This window comes from Chrysochloris asiatica, unplaced genomic scaffold, assembly GCF_000296735.1.
Source record: "Chrysochloris asiatica unplaced genomic scaffold, ChrAsi1.0 scaffold00043, whole genome shotgun sequence".
In the NCBI taxonomy this organism is placed as follows: domain Eukaryota; kingdom Metazoa; phylum Chordata; class Mammalia; order Afrosoricida; family Chrysochloridae; genus Chrysochloris; species Chrysochloris asiatica.
This window is the reverse complement of record NW_006408561.1, coordinates 20,966,916-20,980,521: the sequence shown is the minus strand read 5'-3', so window position 1 is coordinate 20,980,521 and position 13,606 is coordinate 20,966,916. Positions and strand designations below refer to the sequence as shown.

The 13,606-nt window shown below is 37.8% G+C and overlaps 1 protein-coding gene across 1 annotated transcript in view; it reads right to left on the bottom strand.

The window, feature by feature from the left end:
- Window positions 1-4,397: 4,397 nt before the first annotated feature.
- The window catches only part of FNDC3B (fibronectin type III domain containing 3B), a 339,753-nt gene continuing 330,544 nt past the window's right edge, over window positions 4,398-13,606 (bottom strand). The window contains exon 26 of the mRNA XM_006861842.1: window positions 4,398-7,936. Within this exon, the coding sequence (XP_006861904.1) occupies window positions 7,625-7,936 (312 nt within the window). The 3' untranslated portion in view covers window positions 4,398-7,624. The remainder of the gene's footprint in view (window positions 7,937-13,606) is intronic.

The following is a 13,606-nucleotide window of genomic DNA, read 5'->3' as shown; positions in this document are numbered from 1 at the left end:
CATGAGTAGGTGCCAACTTAGTGACAGCTAACAACAATTAGATACTTCCTTTAATACTTTGAACCAGTAAGTTTTATACTCATTGCTGAGGGACTGGTGTCTATGTTGGGATACACTGGAATATACCTTCAACAGGCACACAATTCATCATTGTTTCAGCCTTCAGTTCCTGATTACATACTCAAGGTAAATCTGAGGTGAGCTACTGGCACCTTCTCAAGAATTTTCTGAGTATGCACACAGCCTTGACATCTAGATATCCAAGAATATGATGGGGCTTCAAACACCCATGTACAAAGCAGAATGAAAAAATAAGATTTTTCCACAAACATTTTGAAGCTCCCTGTACACCACTAACTTTTAAAAGCCTCCTAGGGACATCTCATTCTCTACATTCAAGTTTGTGGGTAGGATCGTATTTGTCCCAACTGGTATTGCAGCCTCAGGCAGGTGCTAAGTTAAACAATTGCCATCAATTCTTTTAAACAAATTCCCTGCATATAAGACTTTCCCTGCGTATAAGATTTTCCCCATAGAGCAAGTCTGTGTCACATTAAATAATGATATCCTGAGAATGAAGCTTTTCAAGAAAGCCGTGAGACAGATTAGACAGTGGCAATGCTCTGGCCACAGGACTTTTTGCGGAGCTGTAAAAACCTCTATCCCTGCTGGAGTTTTGGTGTAGGATAAGAACTGGACTCCTCACTGCAAGGTTGGTGGTTCAAACCTACCAGCTGCTCCTCAGAAACTCTATACACTATGAGTTGGTACTGACTAGACAGCACTTAACTACAACAAAAACCTCTGGTAGCTGCAGAGTTGCTGGCTTACAAGGCTACTGAGGAGCAGGAGAAAGGGAAGATGGAAGCAAAAAGTTACATGCCACAAAGCATACTGTTTTTACCGAGGTTCAATGTGTTGCAAGCCTTTGGTGATTTCCAAATTCAGAGTTGATTCTGACAATTTTTTACCAGTGTTATTGTTGCTTTTATAAAGATTTACAGATGTCCTCACACTACCATTCTGAAAGTACTGTCCTGCTTGCCCGCTTCTGATGGACACATGGGTACATGGCAATGCTCTTCTATTTGGAGACAAGGGCACTAATATCCATGGCAAGGATTCGATGAGAAATACGGCCAACCTACAAGGGCAGCTGCTATTCATCTCTGTTAGTAACCACCATTCCAGAACAAGACCCAGAGTTCAACAGGTCTTCCAAATTTGAATAGAATTTAGAGTTTCAGCATTTTGTGTGACATCTCCCCCTGCTTAAATGTTGACAACTACTTTGATTATAAACAAAAATCAAGTGGCAAAAGACTTTTGGAGACAAGAGTGTTAAGGACCATACCATTGCTTCATACCATTGCTATGTGAACTTTTTCCTACAAAATTAGTCAAGTGAGCTTAATTAAGATTTTATTTAGCTTCTATATTGTGCTAGGTACACCATGCTATATGCTTCAGAGCTGAACTAGATTCATTGCCCATGCAAACATTCCCTCCCATCTCCTGACTTTGGAGGCACTTGCGGTCTAGGAAGGGAGGTGGGTTTATTCATATATTTTACAGTCTGGCATCACGACACCTACACACAGATTTGTTAGGCTTAATTACCACAAGGAACGATATGCTGAGAAGCTTTGATCACTTTTCAGTCTGCGTGTGTATATATTTTTGTGCACAGGCTAGGTGGAAGTGTGGAAAGGCTAAGAAAGTGAAAGTTGCATATTTTGGGGTCACAGAGACAGAGAGCCAACTTCTGTCAATTTTTGCTGTGGGAGACTCCATATATTACAGCGTAGACTATTCCATAGGGGTTTCTGGCTGAACCTTTATGGAAGCAGGTTCCCAGGCTTGTTTCTTCTGCTGTGTCACTGGGTGGGTTTGAACCACTAACCTTTTGGTTACCAGCTGAACACACAATTTTGTGTCACCTTAGACAGCCAATTTCAGACCTACATGAAAATACTGAAGGCAGAAGCCTATGGCTGCCTCATTCTTGGGTTATTTTACTTATTGCTATTGTTAAGTGCCATCGAGTTCATTCCAACTCATAGCGACCCTGTATAGGGTTTTCTGAAGAGCAGCTGGAGGGTTTGAACTGCTGACCTTGTGGTTCATAGTCCAGTGCTGATCCTACAGCGCCACACCAGTAATTACTTATATAGGGAGAGTATATCCTAGCAGCTTCTAAGAAAACATGCCTTGGATGCGAATTTTTGAGATCTTACATTTTCTGAAAATGTCATGATACCTTTACACTTTATTGAGTATGGCAGGAGGAACATCTTTTTTCTTTCAAACTCTTGAAGCAATTGCATTACTGACTTCTAGCTTTCAATACTGTTGTTGAGAAGTATGAGGAGCTCTCTGATTCCTAATCTGTATGATTTTTACCAAAAAAAAAAAAATCTTTCTTGGAAGCTTATCTTGGATCTACTGTTTTGAAATTCAAGATGACATACCTTGGTAGACAGATCCTATTTTAATCTACTGTGTTGAGAACTCTTACATGCTTTCATTTTGGGAATCCATGAGTGATGGCCTCCTCTCCACTTTCTCTTTTGTTCTGGAGTTCTCATTATTTGGGTGTTGGATATCTCAGACTGCTTTTCATCTTTTGTTTCCTATTATCTGGGTTACTTGCTCAATTTTAGCTTCAAATTCTACTAAACATCAATTTCCAAGAACATTTCCTTTCCTTCAATAGCTCCTTTTCAATAGCTTTCTATTCTTATTCTATAAGAGAGCTTTTCTTTTCTCTAATATTGGTAGTCTTTCCCGAGGCTTCCTTTCCATACACTCTCTGATTCTTTCTAGCTGTCGGCTTTGATCTTTTCATTAATATAAGCAACTTTCATCAAATGCCAGATTAATCCTAACATGTTGTTGTTAGGTGCCATTGAGTCAGTTCCAATTCACAGCAACCCTGTACAGGGCTTCCAAGGAATGGCTGGTGAGTTTGAACCACCAATCTTGTGGTCCAAACTGACCTTGTGGTCCAGTGCTTTATCTTACTGCGCCACATGGGACTGTTGGTTATTTCACTTTAGACCAGTGGTTCTCAGTCTTGGCTGCATAGTACAATCATGTGGGGAACTTTAAAAAACACTGATAGTTCAGAAATATTCATTTAATTAATTGGCATAGGTGTGCTTTGGGTAGAGGAATTTTTTTTTAAAGCTCAACAGGTTACACCAATCTGCAGCTAATGTTGAGAAGCATTACCAAAGGATGATCTGACTGGATTATTTCATCGAAGATTTAAAATTTTTCTTTCTGGTTCTATGAGATTCTTTATGTGAGACTCTTCTGACATTTTCTTGTTTATGTTTACATTCATTAGTCACCATTTTGGGGATAGTGCGCTCAAGACCATCAACTATAGATAGCATCTAAGAGACCTTCTATTTTATCTTTTCCTGAGGATAAACGTCTAGGCTTCTGCAAACATGATGGAGGTAAAGTTTGTTCACTTCAAAAAACATGGGAAACAATTCTGGTAATCTGAACAGATTTCAACCAGTTCTATTTTTGATCCTTCTGGGTATATTCTGCATGTATGCTGAATTGGTTCTCAGTTTCCCCTTTGCTAATTTACAGTTCAGCTTTCCAAAGTCAAGTGCTAATGATTTCTCTCCCATTTATACCATACACCTTGAAGAGAGTTGTGATTTAAAAAAATAAGTCCTTTCCTATCTTTTCAATGGTGTATCAGGGGCTGGCAAAACTTGATGTGCTCAATTTGTCATCTTTATCCATAAGAATGACTGCCATTCTTTATATGTGAGCTTCGAGTTTTAAACAATACATTTACCCATCTTCATATACAAAAAACTGAAGGCAGTAGAGATTCTTAGCAGAACCATGTAACCTAATGCTGAAACTATGTCCACAGTAGGAACACTATGCTTTATTGCTGTTGTTGTTGAATGAGGCTCAGAGGAGGAACCATCCAGTGTGCTAGGTGGAGAGAGGCAGGTGTGGCCACCTGAATTCCTATCATATAAGTGAAGTGTTAAGCAAAAGGACACACTATCCACATACACACTGTCAAAAGGTTTACATCAGCAGCCCATGGGTCTATGTAATACACAATTGTGATTTAGTTGTCCAATACAGAATTTAAAAAATAATTTAGACCAAGTTTTTTTTAAAACTAGGAATTTTACATCAAAATCTGGATTATAAGCTTTCTTTGAAATATAGGCACATATTATGCGGCCAGCAATTCTGACAACTGTGATTATCCCTTTAGGATGGATGGCATAGTTATGCTACTGCATGACCTCTAAAGGCATTTGAATTTGCAACTTTTGGCATGTTGTCAAAGCTTCCAAAAAGTAACAACAACAACAACAGCAATCCTAGTAATGGCAGAAAAACCCTACTTAAGTCAGAAAGAATTAAAACATTTATTGGGCATAAATATATTACATATACACTACAGATACAGTTAGGTATTACATATAGCATAGTATTTGCAAAATCTATACATTAAAATTGATATGGCAGTTTTAATACAATGTATATGAAATAGTCTAAAATTTACAATACAGGAAAACATATGGATTTTTTTCCTCCTAAAGTTGAAAAGCTTGGAATGTATGTCCAACAGTGAGGTAAAAACATTTTGTTTTTCAATTTAAAGAATTGTGCAAGGATAACATTCAAACACATTCAATTAGGGCACTTTTCAATTTTGACATGAATACTGAATTACTGTAGCCAACAAAACAAGGTTAGAAAATGCAAACATTTCAAGTTGATAAGAACAAGGCATATTATAAGAAAAAAAAAATCTTTTAAACAAATTTTCTTTTTAAATCATTTCTTTGAGAACAAAGGATCATCTGGTTCACATGATTGGAGTTTCTTGTGCAGAGGTGAGTCTGAACTACAGACGAGCCAGTCATCAGAAAGCCAATCACTCACTCCTACTGACTGCAAAAGGACAAAGAAAGAAGTTCCCACAACACTTTATTTTATTGTTCATGTGTAAAGGCAATCGATATAGTAATATATAATCCATATCACATATACACATCATTTGTGATAGAACACAGTGCCATATAGAATATAATCATTTTCTGATTGATGGGATTATAATGAATAACAAATAATGGAGAGCAATAAAATAAAGTGCCATTCAGCTCGTACTTTACATACTTCAATTTTCTAGTGTTTAAACAGATAGTATGCAGTTCTCAAAAGGATCAAACATTAACAGCAACGTTGGCCTGATTTCATTTGTTTTTTTTTTTGAAAAATGCAACCAATTCAGAGAATTTCTTCATAGCAGCAGTTCTGAAGTGTTCCAAAAAGGGATGTTTTTCTTTGTAAATAGTAGGGTTTTTGTACTCGGTTGAATCTCCGTTGCCTAAAAAACGCCTTCTTCCTGAAACACCTGCATGTAGTTGTCTCAGAAGATGCAGATGCAATGTCTGTGTGGATCATATCACACATTTACTTAAATAGAGGCATGAGTTTTGGAAGGCCAGAACCTTTGCAAAGATATATTTACCTTGATGCCATTAGTTTGCTAATTAAACGGATTACTATAGTCAATAACAAAATATAGAACTCTCTAGTATTCACTACATCAATATAGGCACACAGAATAATTCATTGATCTTACCACTTTCCTTCAAGAGATGATTATGTTTTGGGGGGTACATGGAAAAGTTTTAATCATTGATAATGGATTTTTTTTTTTTTTTTTTGGCATTTAATGCACTAGATGCTCTTATCCTTAAAAATACAAGAAAATGTCAGAAGATTAATAATATTACAGATGTTACCAAGGAACAAGAGTGACCTAGAATTACAAAAGTATAAAACACACACACAAAAAATAACATGCTACAAGAGAAAAATTAGTACATAAGTACATTAAAAATTTTTTACAATAAATAAAGATTGCACTGTAATTGGCATTTAAAGTACTGTATGCAGAATATAGTATAAATAAACCAAAAACAAAATAATGTTGGTTTCCCCATGACTTTGGTATGGGAATATTATAAGCTAGTACAGGATACTGCATCTTAGACAACACAGACCAAGCACGAAGTAGCTATGCTTGAGAAAAACCAAGTAGCAAAAATATACAAAAACAGAAGCAGGGAGATACACTGTGTCTGCTGCACCCTTTTGGAATATATTTGCACCTCCAACTCTTAAATGTCCCTGAGGTACTCGAACATTATGGACTTCATATAAATAATCCAATGACTTTGGGTTAAAATTGATTATCTCATGACTCAAAATAAACATGCAAGAGTAACAGTTTGCACTCCAATAGCACCTGTTGATCAAGGATCTCAAAGCACTTACAAACATTAGAATCCCCATTTTATTTTATTTTTAATGCATGGGAAAACTGAGGCACAGAGGTAAAGTGACATGCTTCGGTCACGCAGCAAGTTAGTGACAGATCCATGGAGAGAATCGAGGCTTCTTGACCCCTAAACAACCCTGTGCTTACTGCCAAATCCCATCCCACTCCATACATGGCCAAGTCAACCCCACAGAAATAGAAAACTACAAATTTAGGTGATTCTCTTTTGGACTTTATCAATTTGTATCTATTGTTAAAATTAATATGGTCTGTACTGAAATTCAATCACTTCATTGATACCTCAAAGAACGGCCTAAAGACAAATCTTTCAAAAACAATGAGCTGATGCATAAGAAGACTGCTCACAATTAGTGTAAATCGTGGACAATGGGCAGAGGCACTAAACTGTCACCAGTTCTCATCATATAATTCTGGTAAAACATAACAGAATATAATAACTCTAGTGATTAGAAGTAGTTATATACAAAGACACACAAACAAGTTAAAGCAGCTTTTAAAATAGCTGAACAAAGAAACAACTAACTATTGCACAATGCCCTCTTAAAGTTACTGCTATGAATCGACATGGTAAAAAATCTACAATGCTCCTTAATTTATAGGTGCATTTTGGTTACTTGATTTTTGTATACAGGCAGCTCATAGTGTTAAAATCATAACAAATACAGATTAAAACATTTTAGGTTGAAGAACATATTTTAATTTAAATGAGGCTAAACAGTTAAATAACTGAGTAACAAAATGGAACTCAATTAGGGCAGCCATACCTTAGTGAACACATCTTCTGCATGATATTGTTGTGTGGCAATACTCTGACAACACCAAAACCCTAGCCCTCTTACTACACACACTGTGATTCATGTTACACATATAGATGATATTCTAGACATAAGAAGTGACTTGTGAATATAAATTACTTAACTGTAACATGGAAGAAAAAAAAAAAAGTCAAAGGCTTGCAAAAGACATCAGTGAGAACAGATAAGAAGGCAAATCTGAAAATTTAAAAGAAAACACAAGAAAGCTAGCTTTTGGTATCTGGTTTTTCTTTTGTTTTAAATCCAGTTGAACCTCTTCCTAGTTTTGCATTTCAAAAAGGTGCACCAAAACACTGATATTTTCTTTCTTAGCTAAATCTGTAAAATGAGAGAAGTATATAAATCAAAGGACAAAAAGACTTACAGGGAGTATCTGAATAAACGTGTGTATTAAAATGTGTAGCATTAATGAAATTCATACCTCTAGTTTTGTTGGGTGTGTTTACTTCATTAAGAAGTACTGTAATATAAAGGCAAATAAAATAGACAAAGTTGCAAAGCCAACCACAATAAGGGCTGCAAACTGTTCATCAGTAGGCATCATGCTCTTCATTTTGGGGTCATCTAAGCTCCCCATGTCCCCTGAAAGCATGACCTCACTTCGTTGTAGTACAAAAGCCGCAGAGGGGCTGAAAGCTCCGCTTAGCTCCTGAGAGGTGTCCAAACAGCGACGACATGCACACACGCGGAACCTGTAGTCCATGTTGCTCTGGAGGCCTGAGATTTGGAATGTGGCTTCTTCTCCCTTGTACACCTTCAGAAAAGAAATTTATGACAGATTGTTAAAAATTAATTGACAGGACATCTCTAAAGTGATAACCATACAATACAGGGGCCCTGTGGACACTGACTTGGTCTAAAGAGGTATTTCAACCTATTTGGAAATAAACCTGATGCAAAATTCAGTGACTCTGACTTCAACAGAGGAGAGAAGAGACCGTCTAGAAATGCAGCTGACCTTTTATGTAATATACATCTGCTAACCTTAAGGTCGGAGGTTCAAACCACAAGCTGCTCACTTGGAAACTCTATACAAGGTCACTATGAGTTGGAACCAACTTGATGACACTCAACAACTTATTTGTATTAATTCAGGATACTAACTCAGAAGATGATTTAACTTCTTACAAAAGACTCTGTGTTTTGGATCCCCCTGAACTAGTTAACATTTTAAGAACTGAGTGTTCATACAATAACAATTTTCTAGCTAGATGATTTTTTGACAATTGAACACCCTATGTAATACTACCCAATCAAGATACTCCATCCTCAAGAGGTAAACACTATTCTGACTTCTGATTCTGTAGATTAGTTTTGCCTGTTGTAAAGTTTATGAAGTCATATAGTATGCCTTCTTTTGTACCAATGAAATTCATCCATGTTGTTGAATGGTTCAGTACTTTGTTCCTTTTATTGCTGAGCAGTGTTTCATTATTTGGCTATAGTTTATCAATTTCTTTTCAGTGAACATTTTAGTTGTTTCCAGTTTAGAGCTTTCATACAATAAAACTGATAACACTATGATACAATCTTTGAGAATGTATGTTTCCATTTTTCTTTATCAGATATTTAGGAGATGTGTTCAGTCATAGGGCAGTTCTATACCCAACTTCATCAGAAACAGTTTTCCAAGTGATTGTATCATTTTGTACTCTCATCAGTGAAGTGTGAAGGTTCTAGATACTCCACAACAGCACCAACATTTATTACTGTCAGTCTTTTCTATTATACCTAATGGGTGTGAATGGTATCTCATTTGCATTTCCTTGAAGCTAGGGATATTGAGCACTATATTTCATGCGCTTATTGAGGACTTAAATACTTTCTTTAGTAAAGAGTCTCTTCAAGGCTATAGTTTATGTTTTAATTTGTTTGACTTTTTAGTATTAATCTGTAGGGGATCTCTATATAATTTGGATATAAGTCTTTTGCCAGAGATGTATGTTGTAAATATTTTCTACCAGTTTTGTGGCTTGCTTAATCATTTTCTTGTTGCCGTTGTTAAGTGTTGTCGAGTCAATTCTGACCCATAGCAACCCTGTACAGGGTTTCCAAGGGGCAGGTGATAACCTTGAACCACCGACCTTGCAGTTTAAAGGACTCTGTGGTCTGACGTATTAGCTCACAGCGCCACACCAGGACTCAATCGTTTTCTTAAGCATAAGTGTTTTACTACAATGTACCACAAGTTAACACTGAAGTAACTCAGTGGACTTCTTGTCTTCAGTGTATGTTCTCTGCATGACCAACTCTCTCTTTCCTCTGTGTAGGGAACTGGGATGTTTTTCTTTCTTTTGTTAATGTTAATATAATCATCATGAATCTGGGTCTTCAAAATTCCCAATTAGACAGAAGCTCTCACTCTCTGAGATAAGTGAAGTTAACGCTAAAAGTAATCTTTAAAGTGTGTGTGCGTGTGTGTGTGGGTTGCCTCTTATATGGTTCTTACATCAAACTGATACTGATACTAAAAAATCTTCAGATTAAAATTACTGAGGATTTATGGCTTTTTGATTTAATGAATACACATAGGAAAAGACTAATTAGAATTAAACACAACAGTTAAAAGTTATACACAGGGGCATTTTCAACCAAGATGTATAATAAGTGACAGGTCAGCTTTATAAAACTGTCAAATTTGCACATTAATATAAATCCTTTAGAAAAGCAAAAGTATCTTTTAAAAAATCTCAACTTTGCCTGAAAAACTTGTGAGTTATATAGAGTTGCTGAGAATCTACAAACATTTCTACCTATTTCAGAGTACAAAGTTCCACCAACAAGGAGTTCATTCCACAAGAGAACCCAAAGGCTGAGAATCTACAAACATTTCTACCTATTCCTAAAATCCAGAGTACAAAATTCTACCAACAAGGAGTTCATTCCACCAGAGAACCCAAAGGCATTCTCCATTTATTCTCAAACCCACTGCCATTGAGTAGATTCTGACTATCGAGACCCCGTTGGACCAAGCAGAACTGGCCCATGGGGTTTCGAAGACTGTATGAAAGCAGACTGCCATATCTTTCTCCTGTGGAGCTAATGGTGGGTTGAACTGCTGAACTGTTTGGTTTACAGCCAAGCACTTAACCACTGTGCCACTAGGGTTCCTCTTCATGCATTTAGTAATTGGCAAATTAAAAGACCAGTAAGGAATCTTGAAGTTTAAAAAGGGAATCAGACTTCCAAAACTCACCATTTATTTTATTTTTGTGATGGTAGTTTGGAATATACACAGCAGAACGTATACCGATTCCACCATTTCTACACGTACAATTCAGTGATAGTGATTACATTCCTCAAGTTGTGCAACCATTCTTGCCCTCCTCTTCTGAGCTGTTTCTCCCCCATTAACATAATCTCATTGTCCCCTAAACTTCCTATCTAATCTTCCCAGTGTTGTTGCCCATTTAATCCCCTATTTGTTGTTGTTGAGTGCCATCGAGTCAATTCTGACCCATAGTGACCCTGTATAGGGTTTCCAAGGAGCAGCTGGTGAATCTGAACCGCCGACTTTGCAGTTCAAACAGCTTTGCAGTCTGGCGCATTAACCCACAGCGCCACACCCTATAGATAGATCTTGAAAGCACCATGTTGAAGGGAGATGTAAGTTTCAATAGTTCATATCATTTAGTCAGCCTTTTTCTTATAATTTTCTTCCATTTTTAAACTTTCTAAGTACACTTTAAGTATCTATTTTTTGTTTGCTTCTTATACTTTTCCCGATTTATAACTGCTTTGTTATAAATTTAAAGCACACTTCTAGTAAAGTTACCATGTTCTTTAAAGGCTGTGGCATGTGCCTTACCTACTGGGAGTTATAAACAGCTGATATGGAGCAACTAAGAGAGAACAGCTGTAAGAAGACCCTTGGAAGTACTGAGAGACCATGCCTTTCTTATAGGTCACTGTTGAGTCTAAATGAAAAATTTAAGATGAGCTTGCTGTCCGGGTGACTACCTCATGCCAGCTATTCAAGAGCTGAAACCACACTGCAATGGATCTATCTGTCCACGAGTTACTTTCTAACACATGTGTGCTCTCAAGAAAACAATGACATACGTTTCTTCTTAACATAAGAGACCTTTTAACGCTCTTTACTTGCTTAAATCTAAAATGCTTAAGTTGGTATTTTGTGAAAAAAGTATTTTCTTGGGAACTATTAGACCCATTCATGGTGGGAATGATTTGCAGCCTAGGGGTCAGTAGAGCAGTTTGATACAGCAGTCTACAGTCTTCCTTATTCACTGTCCAGCTTTCACATGCATATGAGGTTATTGAAAATACCATGGCTTGGGACAGGCGCACCTTAGTCCTCAAGCTGACATCTTTGCTCTTCAACACTTTAAAAAGGTCTCGTGTACCAGATTTGCCTAATGCAATATGTCATCTGATCTCTTGGCTGCTGCTTCCGTGAGTGTTGATAGTTGATCCACGAAGAATGAAGTCCTTGACAACTTCAATCTTTTCTCCGTTGATAAGAATGTTGTTTATAGGTCCAGTGGTGAGGATTTTTGTTTTCTTGACATTGAGATGTAATCCATACTGAAGGCTGTGCTCTTTGATCTTCATCAGTAAATGTTTTAAGTCCTCTTCACTTTCTGCAAGCAAGGCTGTATTATCTGCATATTGCAGATTGTTAATGAGTCTTCCTCCAATCCTGATGCCACGTTTTTCTTCATAGAACCCAGCTTCTCGGATGATTTGCTCAGCACACAGGTTGAAATAGTGAAAGAATACAACCTTGTCGCACACCTTTCTTCATTTCAAACTATTTCCTAAGGGACAGTTCTATCTGGCGTATAGGGTTGTTACTGAGTTGGGATCAACTCAACAGCATGAGTCTGTGTATATGAGCAGTTTTCGGGGGTAAGGGATCATGGCTTTCATTAAATACTTAAAGGGGTCTGTAAAACTAAAAAGTGAAGATTCAGCAAAATAAATTTTAGCTTTTAAATATTTCTTTCTCTATCTTAATAAACTCATATACATGTGAGAGCTGGTCTGTGAATAAGGAGGACCGTAGAAGAATTGATGCTTCTTTTTTTTTTTTTGCTGTCAAGTCTATTTTGTACTTTGTTTCATTGCAATGATCACAATCACTTGCATGCATCATCAAACACCCAAAGGGTACACACCCCATACTTCTGTTGCCCCCCCCCCCCAGTCACCAGCACACAACCCCTCTCCTTCCCTGAGTCCAGAGCCCCCAGCCACTCCTTATGTCCACGTAATAGCATCTACCTCCATCCCTGGTGTCACTGCCTCTCTGGACATGGTCTCACACTTTGCTTTTGTCTCTTGATGGTTCCAGGGGTCTCCGCTCCTGGACTGCAACATCAGCCCCTCCCCTCCTTTTGTTACCAAACATTTACATTTACTTTTCCAACACTCACTGTCAGACCTTTCCCCCTCACCTGTTATCAACCCCATCCAGACAGGTTGGAAAAAATTCAGTGGAGGTTCTACTATCCCTGTATCCTCTGGAGCTGGGTTCCCTATTGAAAGCCTGTAAGCCAGTCACTTCTTGCCTTTGTAGTCCCCCCATTTTGGGTAGCAAATGTCTAAGTTCCCTCTCCCTGTCGACCTTGTGTACCAAGGGGTTTGGAACAATCCTCACTGTAGAGATTTGTACACTCCTTTTGATAGGGTGGAGGGTCAGAGAAAAAGAGGAAGACCACCAGAGAAGGACTGGCAAAGTGACAGCATCAATGGGCTCAAGTGTGGCAGGATTAGTGAGGTTGGCTCAGGATCGGGCAGTGTTTCATTCTGCTGTGTGTAAGCTCATTATGAGTTGGTACCGACTCGACAGCACCTAACAACATCTTTATTTTACTTTGACACTGACCCTTTCTTCATGGAAAAATTTTAATTTGTGCAAGAGATAGTTTTCACTGTTTGAATCATTGCAAAAAGGGATAGAGCAGAAATTCATTAAAAAACATAGATGCTCCCAGAATTAAAGACCTTGAAAAATTCTGTCAAGCTGAGTCCTCTTTCTCATGATACCTTACACAATTCCATTGAGAATCGATATATGAATTTACATAGAAAGCTTGTAAGTCCATCTTCTGCCTATAAGTGATTGGAATACCTAAAATGGGGCTACAACGTGCCCAGTGAAGGAGGGTTCCTGTGGAGCCTCTGCAATACATAAGGACTATAGGTGGAAGCCTGAACCACATCCAGATCTCCAGAGATGGGAAATTCCCACTTGAAAGGACAAGCAGACCACCCTGGAGTGGCTAGAAAAACAGAAGATACTTCTTGAAAGAAAGACCTACAGGAAAAGTACAAAATAACATAGGCAGACCGACTGTTACTACAAGAACAAGCAACATACTTGCCCAGGAAACATCAAGGCAAGTGGTCGCGTCCCCTCAGTGCAAACCCCCTTCCAAGACTTAGACTCAATGGGAATACA